The sequence below is a fragment of the Tetrao urogallus genome (assembly GCF_951394365.1).
Source record: "Tetrao urogallus genome assembly, chromosome: 5".
In the NCBI taxonomy this organism is placed as follows: Eukaryota; Metazoa; Chordata; class Aves; order Galliformes; family Phasianidae; genus Tetrao; species Tetrao urogallus.
The window spans coordinates 42,301,748-42,313,793 of record NC_136818.1 but is presented as its reverse complement, the minus strand read 5'-3'; the positions used below and the strand labels follow the sequence as shown (position 1 = coordinate 42,313,793).

Here is a 12,046-nt window from a genome sequence, read left to right as displayed (position 1 = left end):
ACTACACTTCTCTTTTGGTGCCATGTCTGCAGCACAGACTCATTCCTTTTAAATGCTTTTTAAATGCTAGATCATTTAGCCACCTTGTCTTACTTTAAGAGTGTACAACTTGAGTTCCTCTCTCTACTTTGCTTTTCTTGACTGATGTTATAAGTACACTCCTCATCCAAGTACTGCCAACAAGAAAAAGAACCAAGACAGTTTCTGTCCACAGAAATGAAGTTTAAACATGCTACAACTGAAATAACTTACAATGTGTATTCACTCTGAAAACTAGTCTAATAGGCTAAAGATTGAAACACTTTCAAATGACTTCATGTCCACACTTGAAAGCAGCTTCATTTCTATTTCTGCTTTATGTATCAAAATGGGATTGAGTTGTTCAGAGAACCCCACTCACTTACAAAACTTCCAAAACAAAGGCTACTGTAAGTTGCAGATTCTAGCAGTGTAACAACAAGTGCTATATTATGAAAGACTATTTTTGGTTCATCATGTTCTTATAATCATCTTTGCAGAATTTAGTAACTGTTTCATAATCTGCCACTTCTTATAGCTATGTCCTAAAGCACAATCCTGGGGAAAACACCATTTCCTGGATAACAACTTTGGATAAAGGAAAAATAGAGAAAGAAAAAACAACAAGCTAAGAACAAATATTTCAGATGCTTTTGACACCACTTCTTAAGTTAACACAGAATAAGTGAAATCAGCAACACGATTCTAATTTTCTTCAAGTCTCACTTCTTAGGAACTATAGAATGATCTCTGCTGCTTCTGTTAAGATGACATTTCCAAATATGCAGTGTGCAAGCTTCCAGAATACTTCAGCAGGTATTTTTTTAATCAAGTCTGAATATATCTGTCCAGTACTGAGTTAAGAACAACTTTAACTTGTTAACAGTAATGAAAATATCTATATATAAAGCAAGCTATTGTACTGCATAAATTTTAACAAATACTTAAATATAATTACTCTTCACTTCCATTTGTAGCCAATATTACAGTTTCATAAAGTATACTTTTCTCATAGTCATCAGTTGATCACAATTTCCTTCAGCCTCTAGAATAACCTAGCTCTCAGGAAATAATGAGCAAGCTCTGGAGCTATTTTCCCAAACACATGTAGCTTTACTACGAGGTTTTAGCTATACTATTCGCTTACAAGAAGTTTGTACTGCCTACAGAACCACAAAGCAAGGCAACAGTAGCTTTGACACTTGAGATCCACCCACACAGAGCACATACTTCCAAGTACAGCACTTCCTTTCCTCCAACACCATGTTTTGACATGCTTTTCAATGTTTGTTCAGCCCTGCTGCAAGAGTACCCGAAGCAGAATTATTTCTCATCAGTTTCAGTAATCTAGATACAAATCATTTCTTGAAAAACCCAAACAAAAAAAAAAAACCCACTGCCTCAGATATTGTAACATGTATATTATATTCTAAGCACTATTTTTACTTCATAGGCAGCAAGAACTGCATGCCGAAAACTCAGAACTTTTCTTGTGACAGTGAAGAAAAACTTTGATGCTGGTTTGTATAGGAGCAACTAGCCTGGGAAGTAATTCCCAGAAGGTACTAATAACTTTGAATCATTCCAAAGCATGTTTCTATTTTTATTATTTGTACCACGGAAAATGCTAGCACACGAAGAAAGCCATCAGCTGAAGTACACTTTACATCTATTTCCACTCTCTGGTACAGAGAAATTTCTCCTTTCGAGAGACTGTACAAGTAACAGATGTTAAATAATTAGGCAATTCTTCTGCTAGTATTTCACTTATCAATTCAGTTATTGAAACACACAGAACTGATAATACACATTCCTTAAGATTCCTCAAGATTCCTCTTTTTTTTTTCCCACCTCTACCTTCTATTATGCCTAAATGTTATGTAACAATGGGGATATGAAACTCATTATTATCAAATACCAGAGGCCTCCTAGGAGGGGTTGATTCTTTGTCTGCTTTGTGCAAAAGCTTAAAAAGTCCTGTTCCAATATTCATTGGGATTCCCATGATGATGCACTCAGAAACACCTAGAGGGGAAAAAAGCAAACCAACACACTGAACACATGAAGAACAAAAAGTTCAGATAAAGTGTAATTGCTTTAACATGCCCATTCTGAACATATCACCTATCAATCTCCTTGAATCTCACATGTGAAAACCAATCTCTCTTTACTAGATTAAATGTTATGCTTATCAGAATGTTAGATCAGTATGTTATTCAATGGGTGTTACTTACATTCTAAATTGGTAAAAATTCAACCTAACTTCAACATCATCTCTGCCAGTAACAGCACCCTAAGGTTAGACAGAAGATGCATTCCACTTGGTGACAACACCAGAAGGTGCACAGCAAATTCACTTTATATCCATTTTCTGAGTTGGAGAAAACAATTCAGTCAAATCTGGCCCTTCAAACATCTGCAATTTTCCAGTGAAAGAGGTGTATTCACTACTTTAGTTTGTTGTTTTTTATTTATTGCATTTTCTTAATTCAAAAACTGCTTGGTTTGAACTTAAAGATTCAGTCCGTCTGCTTTATTTTTCTTTGCTACTAAGTTTCCACAGCAATGTACTGACATCTCAGACACTCTGATGTACTCAATTTTTCTAATAAGCATGCCATATTAAAAGTAAACTATCAGAAATCAGGGTTTTTTTTTAATCTCTTCAGACTTCTAATCCAAAACAACACTTACACACACTCTCAGGAATATGAGAATATGATCCTTCTTGTATGCATTAAAGAAAACCAAAACAATACAAGCAACAACAAAAACAGGTAATCCTATGAGCAGTAAAAAACAGTGCATTTGAACAAACATTGAAGACTGAAGGTTGAAGATTCATTTCCTTAAAATTCTAGCAAAATTTTACTGATCTTTTATGTCTACAAATGAAGATTCAGTATTTTTGCTCTTAGCTGATTGCTGCATTCTACTATAATGCTACTAAGCATTATATACTTAAAAACCTTATGCATAACAGAAATCTCAGGTTACTTACTGTACATTTAGGCCTACTTCTTTGAACTGCCTTTGCAGCATACTTGTTAGAATGCATGAAGGAAATACCTTTCTAAAACCTAATGAAATAAAGCTTTCCTGGTTTCACATAACTTTTCAAGCAGATCCAACTCCTGAACCATGGAAAAAAACATTTAGATTTTGAGAATCATTCTCCCCTAGCAATACTTCAAAAAACAACCAGGAGCCCTTTTCTCCCCATATCCTTTTGTAGTATCTGGCATTAGTCACATGTAGCAGGAAACATTTGAGCAGAAAACATTGCTGTATCAAACAAGCCTGTTATATACACGTGCATTTTAACATATACTAGGATTTTGCTCTGCCCAGTAAAAGCTGGCATCAGCAACACACAAAAAATGCTCGTCTTTTAGGTATGTAAAGCATTAAATCAGCTGTTCCTCATTTTCTCAGTTGAAAAACACAAGAACTTCAGAAGCCACATTGCCCAAAACTACATCCACACATTCTGTAGAAGCACAGATTTGAAATGCTATTCAGTTCAGCACCTATAGTTGATACTGAGCACCTACTCATTTTTCTTGGCAATGTTTAAGTTCTCCTGTTCTGGAGAAGGAAAAGTGTGAGTAAGTGCTCTCATAGCAATTCAAAGGTAACTCGTGATGACCAGGTCAGGCAGTTACACAGCTAGTTTTCTTACAAGAAAGATCACTTCCTAAAAGCAAGATCACTTCAGTCTGAGGAGACAAGCAACAATTTTCTGTTCTGTCCATTCTGTTTACATACTGGAATCAAAATATTTTTTCTAAAAGGCAACATGAAAAGATCTTTAGTTTCCACATCAGTCAAAACAAGATTTTACTATCTCAATGGGAATTCTGAGAAAATACTTTCTTTTCACTACTGTACAGAGTGGAATCAGTTCTGCACAGTATTTTTGCTTTAGCTTTGGACAGAATTTTTAAAAACATTACTGAAATCCCACTCATGTGAAATGCCGGACAGCCAGAAATTGTCAGAGTTCTTAAAATGCAGACAGGTTATATAAAGATTTCTAATAGATATCATGAATTCTGAAAAGATTCTGTCTACAAAACACTGAGTAAGACTGACTACGCTTTAAGATCTTCAAATACACACAAGCCAGTAAATCTTAGTGTATCACAGTTGTCTTATTAGAGTTTCTTGGTGCTAATGAAGTATAATGAGGAGTTACAGCTCCTGGATGATAAGCCTTAAAGACATGATGAAGAGCATAAAATCTTAGGCCTCTCCTTTTCTCAGTTTAGTTTAACAGCAAATCCACATAAGTAAATGTGCTTAAGCAACATTAAACAGATGTCCAACTGAGATTAGTACAGAAACATATACCACACTTCTAGAATCAAGAAATACAGATCAGTTTCAGACCTGACATTTCTGACACCTAAGTTGAACAGAAAGCTTAAAAATGCCAAAAAAATCTAATATACTTTGAAGAGGTTTAAAGCTATAGGGTAAGGACCCAAACTACAACAGGATTTGCAATACCTACCACAAACAGAGTCCTTCTGTCCAAAGTAGGCAGCATCAAAGAGATGGTCTGCAGTCTTTTCAAAAGAAGCCAGCATTAACACACTTTCCTTCATTTTTGCCAGTCCAAACCTGGTAATACCCAGTACTTCACCCTTGATTGATGGAGAAACCCAAAGAAAGCAGCTCAAGGTCAGTTATGCTTAAAAAGAAAAATAAAGTAAACAACAAAAACGTACTTTTTTATTCTGACAAATACATAAGACATGTAGTAGATAAAGCACTAGCTCCTATATAGCATTTTCATAATATGCTGCTTCACAGCTAAGCATCTTGAAGTCAGTAGCTCTACAATAACAAGTACTTCAAAAGATATTCATGCACTACAGAAACATATAAACTCTAAATAAGGTATTTTGTGACACAAGAGTATCAAGACAAGAATGAAACAAACACGGACAAGAGAAAAAACACAAATAAGCTAGTTGCTGCTACAAAATTCTGTGGTGTCTCAGACTACAGCTATGAAAGCACTATACTGAAACTATTGCCTATTGTCTAACAATAAATCTGATTTCAGCTGCCAGAGAACTACAGAACATACTAAGTCTTCATTTGTAAAATCTCCTGATAAAAACACTTCTGTTTTTAAAACTATCTTGATGTATTTCTGCCTCTGTTTGTAACAAACATCCCAATTATAACAGACTCAATGCAGTTTTGTGGTGAAAGAATGCACGGTAGGAGCCCAAAAAGTGTAAAGTGCTGCACTCTGATGCCCTTTTTCCCATTGTGTGGCAGCTCTGCACAGCCAGCCCCAGGGACTGCTTCTGCTCAGTACAACAAAGCCCTACAGTTTTGAGAGAGGTCTGAACTCCTTTATGCATTTCCCTCAGATCAAACCCTTGTGCTCTGGCAGGCAATAGTGGAAAATCTGACTTCACTAAGTGGACCCAAATACATCTGAAAAAACATTTTGGATGTGAAGGCAAAAAAAAAAAAAAAAAGTGAAATCAATAACAAACAGAGATAATTCTTTTAATAAAAAGTTCAGGAAGTTTCTTGATACTCTAAATGCAATCTGATTCTATTTGCAAGGTCTGTATTCTTTGACTTCTATGCACAGTACAGCTGCTTTGAACCCCATGTAGTGTTTTGCAAAGCAAGCCTTAAATTGCATGCAGAATTACCCAGCTGATTTTCATTCTGCTATTTTTAAGCTTGATTTCTAGTATGAAATTATGATTCTCTATTCATTGTATCAACATGTCTTCAATCAAAATAGAACTTTCACACACTCCCCATGATTCATCAGCCATTTTTGTTTGATACACAATCAACAATATTTAGTTGGTACAAATTACAATTCTTCGAACTTTTAACTGATACCTATCTCCCTGACTCAAGATTATCAATGATGGTAAAATTAATTTGGATAAGCAGACCAATGTTAGACTGAAAAAAATAATGCACAGTACAAACCTTGTAAGTCATAAGATCAGACAGCAACATAACATGCCTCCTGTCAATGCTCATACCATGGTTCACCATTGTATATTGAATCTCATTGATAATGGTGGTTCGAGCAGCTTCAATTCCAAGTGTTTTCTCTACCTACAAGAAAGATTACGTAGAATTAATGAATAACCTTAGACAACATGTGTGCCTGAACAAATACCACCCAATGTCAGATAACACTGACAATAGCATTTTGTACACCTTTGCTTTAAAAATATTTATTAAAAACTCTGAATTGTGATGCCAGTCAAATTATTCTCATGTTAATATATCGTGATAACTATTAATGAAGTCAGTCTTCATTATAAATAAATTGCAGCATCTTAACACAAAAAAGCACTTGTAATAAGGACACTACTGGAAAAACAAAACCAAAACACAACTATACCAACTGCCCCTTACCTCGTAAGTGTTGTTAGAGGATGTTTTTGTTCCTTTCACTCCATGAGTAGCCATAACAGCTCGCAGGTTATCACCTTCAACTAGAAGTTTGTACTTTTCCTTACCACTTTGTTCATCAATATGGATGACAGCACGGGAAACCTCTGGTATACCCTGCACTACAACCTGCACAAAACAAAAAACAGGAGTTATTTCAACATCTACAGCAATGCAGTATAAAACAGAAGCCCTAATCAAAATTTAAACCCGTTTTGAAACTTCATCCCTTTGGAGCAAATACTAAATTTAAAAATATATGAAATCAGATTTTGGGCTCTTATCTACAGTACTGCAATATGACATTCATACTGTACCAGTAACCTTACACACTACCTATATTTTCTATTTTACGCCATCACACATCCTCACATACAGACCCGTCTGAATTATTATTGCTAAATATCTCCCAAAAGAACACAAAACAAAGGCTTTGCTTTAACCTTTGGTAGTTCTTCTTTCAGGGACTGCAACACATAATACATTGAACTCTTGCTATTTTCACGAGGCGTCACACATACGACTGCTTCTCCATGGACAGCAACATCTCCAGGCTTCACTCTGAGTTTAGATATGCAAATTGAGTAGCGCACAGTCTCTGCATTCACCTGCGACAAGCATCAGTCAGCAACATCTGAATATCTCAGCATATGTAAATCTGCTCAAAGACATGGGCGGTAGACAATATTTCAGCCCTCCCAAAAGAAAAATCAAGAAATGGAATGCAAAAAAAAAAAACCAAAACAAAAAAGCCCCTAAAATTACTGTTAAGTTACATGATACACCAACCTATGCGGAAGGTACATATAGGCCTGTATGTTCTTAAAGATGGGGAAAAAAATACTCTTGCACTGAAAATGACATCAAGAAATGAATTTACATTCTCATTTCCAAATACATGAAAAATTATCCACTTCACTAGTAATAAAAAGGTAAAAGATACAGATGTAATAGAGCCACAGAACATCCTTTCTATTTCCCCTTTCATAGACTTTTCATTTTTTTCTTTCATTTTTATTTCTGTGAAAGGATTAGGACACCCTCTGAAACCTGAAAAAGCATGTTCTGATTAAGAGCTGAAAAACCCACCTCTAATCTCAGTAGTCTAATGCGCTCCAAAGACAGCTTCACTAGGATGAAACAGTCATCTGGAAGAAACACTTCTTCAATATATTCTGATATCTTGAAGATGAAATAGTTAGCATATAAGGATGGTCAAAACGCTTTATTGTAATTGGCTAGTATTTATATTTAAGACATTACCAATAATACAGTTTTTCCTACCTCTCCTAACAAAGTCTTCTCAATTCTTCCTTTAACCAGGCGGGCAAAATCAGGATCATCATCTGTGTCCAACTGTGCTGTTATAATAGGTGTGCTACAAAGAACAAGCACACAAGAAAACAGAGGTAGAAAACTGCTATACTAGATCAGAGATGGCAATACGAATTACAGCTCACGTTATGAGCTCTAAGAGTGGCATTTAAGAACACTGAAAGACTTTGAGTCTTCTCAGACACATAAAGAATATTCATGTACTTTAGGTTGGTAAAAATTAAGCAAATTCGCAAAAGATTATAACACCACAATAATTACTATTTTGATGGCCTATACTACTCTGGTATTATTTAAAGAATAACTTCAAGGATATGCAGGTAGATTTAACTATCACTAAACACTAAAAAGCTTCACAATATGACAGATACCAGCAGAATAGTAAAAACTTGAGTAAAAAATTTGTCTCAATTTTCAAAACAAAAAGCAAAACAAACACAAAACTGTTCTATTTTTCTGGCTTTAAATCACTTAGTTGCAAAGACATTAGATTCTTCTTCTTTGGGTATGGCATGGATTCAGTATTGCCTAGTATGTTACTGACAATAGGAAAATGCTATCACTACGTTTTTCTATCAGATTTCACTTAGAGGAGGAATTAAAAATAAAAAAGTTAATGTTAGCACCTAATTGCTTTTGAAGCATTAATAATTTCCTTGATTCTTGGCACACCCAGAGTAATGTTCATTGAAGCAACCCCAGCAAAATGGAAAGTCTTCAGAGTCATCTGTGTGCCAGGCTCACCAATGCTCTGTGCACAAAGAGCTCCTACTGCAGAACCAGGCTCCATCTGTGCCCTGACAAAGAAAGAAATAGTCTCATAAAAACACAAGAAACATGGAACTCAAGGCTACCCTATGCAAGCAAAGATAGAGACTATTCTGGTAGATTTAATAGGATTTTATTAATTGTGAGGTTTTTCTTTTTTTTTTGGGGGGGGGGGGGGGGGGGGAAGGATTGTTTGCTTTGCTTTTAAATAAACAAGCAATAGAAGAGGTTAAAGGGTAACTAATGCACAAAGGCAATGACCTAACTCAAGGCAAGAGGATGCCTTACCATATAGACATTCCACGGCCTCACAATAACATCTGGAATAGAAAACTATCCCAAAACAGACAGCAATTCTAGTTTCCCCATTCAGGGAACTCCCCTACCAATATTTTCAAAATTCCCCTCTATTTTTAAACAGGAGAGATCTTTATTAAGTCTTCAATAAATTCCTAGGCAGACTGCTTCTAATTAGAGCAAAATCCAGACATTAATGCCTCCTTACTTTCACCTTAAGAATAAAACTTAAACTGATGACTTGCTTCCCCTTCACTTACACATTTAATGGGAGCATCCCATATTTGTCCCCTTCTAAAATCTATTAATTTATTTATTATTAATTTACTTGGAGTACTGGTTGTCCTTAAGACAGAAAATGAAGCTGACCACAGTACACCATGCAATCTCAAAATGGTTTACATTCTCCCCTACAATTTTCTTCAGATCCTGCAGTTAATGTTCTTAAGCTAACAAAGTATGCAATGTTACTAACTCTTCATGTTCAAATAACACAAGACAAATATCTTAAGTTTATGTGAGTAATCAAATTAGAACAAAATCAAACAAAATAGATGCCACCAACAACTGTATACCAGTGAGGTCTCCAGGAGACTGGAGACCTTTAAGTAAATAACTCTTACAGGTAGTATAGATGTTCAAATCTCTTACTTCTACTTTACTGTAATAAATAAAAAAGCTTCTAAACAGTCCATAACAGATTTGAGAACGTGTTAGTCCAAAATATGACATAGGTTTCCATGGACAGCTTAGATCAAGATAAACTATTAACATTGTTATGGACTGAAACAGACATTCATCTATTACTTCTCACAGAGCCTTTGGAGGCAGTCTCTTGCAATCAGAGGAGGAAGAGAACATCTCTACCAATGGATGTAAAAATGCTTGATGTTACATAATATCTCCCACTCTGAACACATTGCTTTTGGCTTTTACCAGAATCTGCTATCAAAACAGGATCTGTGGACATAACTGGTAATTAGCTATGAAAGAAAACTACGGCCTCTGCAGATATCCCACAATCACAGTGATCGGAAGGGACCTCTGGAAACCTATCAAGTCCAATCTCCCCCATTGAAGCTCAGTAGTTTGCACAGGAAGGCATCTTGGCAATTTTGATTATCACCAGAGAGGGACACCCCACCATCTCTCTGGGCAGGTTGTTCCAGTGCTCTATCACCCTCAAAAGTAAGTTTCTTCTCACGTGCAGATAGAACCTTGTGTTCCTGTTTGTGCTCAGTGCTCCTTGCCATGTCGCTCAGCACCACTGAAAAAAAAAAAAAAAAAAAAGCCCCCCCCCCCCCTCCCCCCCGCCCGTTGACACTCATCCTTTAGATATTTAGAAGTGTTAACAAGATCCCCTCTCAGTCCTCTTTAGGCTGAACAATTCCAGGTCTCTCAGCCTTTCATCATGAGGGAGGTGCTTTACTCCCCCAATTATCTTTGGAGCCTCCCCGCTACAGCAGTATGACTCCTATTATCTCAGAAGAAATATACCTGAGTACAAGCAGCTAGATTTATATTGTCAAGTCTCCTGATGTAAGAAGAAATATAATATGAAATACAAACTATTTTTTCCTGCAGTGTAAAAGGAAATAAGTAATGAGAATAATCTAACAAAATAATCTGATTAAAACTCAACAGCAGAAAAAATGAAAACTGTATCAGTCAAATCTCAAGAACTGACTCACAAGACTCAATTCTGCCTTCTTTTTATTCACACCCTACTTTGTCTTCCAATTTTTGTTGAGGTCATTGAAGTTAACTACTTATTTGTGTTGCACTTACAACAGAATCCATAGAGTAAAATAGCAAAATGTTGTTTTTAGCATTGGAGTTACTCCTAGATGGCAAAGATAGCAAAAATACTAAGCTGGTTAAATAAATAGAGAGAAAATAACAAGCCAAACATTTACCTCATGTATTTGTCCCTACAGGTCTCTAGAAACTTCTCCAGTTGCGTTGGAGTAATCCTATCCAACTGATATAAAACCCGTGGCTATAAAGAGAACAGAACAGTTGAAAAAGAAATAGCTTACGAAGACTTAAAACAACAACATAAATAACCAACTGAAACTATTTACCTCAGTCGTGCCATTGTCATTGATACCATACTTGTCCCTAGTTTTTTTAATCTTCTCAGAAACACCTTTGATGAATTTTTTTATTTCCTGAAATTACACAGAAACAAAAGTAAGCAAAGATACATTCTTTATATTGAAATCTTCAGCAATTACTGCTTAGGGATCCAGATGAAATGTTTACAACAATATATTAACTGCACAATACAAAGAGAGAAACATTAAAACTAAACACTAAAATTCAGCAAATCAAATTCACTTTTGTGAATTAGCAGCAACACAGAGGAGTATGGTCCACACTGAATAAAAGCATCCTTCCTGAGCACATACTGAAAACAAAGATTTGACAGTGGTCAGTTCTTTCTTCCTACTCACCACTCACTGAAATTCTTCGCCAGTCAAAAATGTCATTTTATAGTAAGAAATTTTATTTTCTTACTATACTAACAAAATAATTTTCACTCATTTCTCAGTATTTAAAATAAATCAAAATTGAAAGACCACAACAAGAAAAGTATGTAAAGGATTCCCAATGAAAAAAAACTGTTCATAGTTTCAGAGACATACTTTATCTGGGGTGAGAGGGATTGAATCAGAAAAAAAAAAAAGAAGTCAAATACAAAAAAAAATAACCCCTTAAAACTGATAGAAATATGTCAGTCTACATTGCTTAGTTCAAATGATTTCTCTATATTGCTGAGGGGCTTTGCAAACAAGAGAATTAATACATAAACCAGCCACTTTCTTATTAGGTTTACCCAGAGGTAGTTGTGATAGTCTTTACTGGAATGCCAACTGAAATAATACTGTTACAAAAATATCCAATACTTCTATGGAACATCATCCAGGCATTATGCTTAGGATATAGATATGAAACAAGAGGTTCATAACAGCACTTTTTCATTGAAGTGGACTCTGGGCAAGTCATTACCATAACAGCTAATGAAAACCAAAGTATAAATGAAAAAAATTAAAAATCAAGAGGAAATTCTTGTAAGCAAATCTCTACAGAAGAGCAAAAAGTTTGATTTTTAGAGTCCATTTTAAACCCCTTTAACCCTAACAACCCTGCCTGCCAACCAGAATGATCATATAGT

General features: G+C 35.5%; 1 protein-coding gene across 1 annotated transcript in view; it reads right to left on the bottom strand.

The window, feature by feature from the left end:
- Window positions 1-1,894: 1,894 nt before the first annotated feature.
- POLR3A (RNA polymerase III subunit A) overlaps window positions 1,895-12,046 on the bottom strand; it is a gene marked incomplete at both ends in the record, with an annotated part of 30,474 nt that continues 20,322 nt past the window's right edge. Inside the window, 10 exons of the mRNA XM_079536106.1 lie at window positions 1,895-2,043; window positions 4,535-4,667; window positions 5,995-6,126; window positions 6,433-6,597; window positions 6,912-7,076; window positions 7,558-7,650; window positions 7,753-7,846; window positions 8,430-8,600; window positions 10,785-10,867; window positions 10,953-11,039. Coding sequence (XP_079392232.1) covers window positions 1,895-2,043; window positions 4,535-4,667; window positions 5,995-6,126; window positions 6,433-6,597; window positions 6,912-7,076; window positions 7,558-7,650; window positions 7,753-7,846; window positions 8,430-8,600; window positions 10,785-10,867; window positions 10,953-11,039 — 1,272 coding nt within the window. The remainder of the gene's footprint in view (window positions 2,044-4,534; window positions 4,668-5,994; window positions 6,127-6,432; window positions 6,598-6,911; window positions 7,077-7,557; window positions 7,651-7,752; window positions 7,847-8,429; window positions 8,601-10,784; window positions 10,868-10,952; window positions 11,040-12,046) is intronic.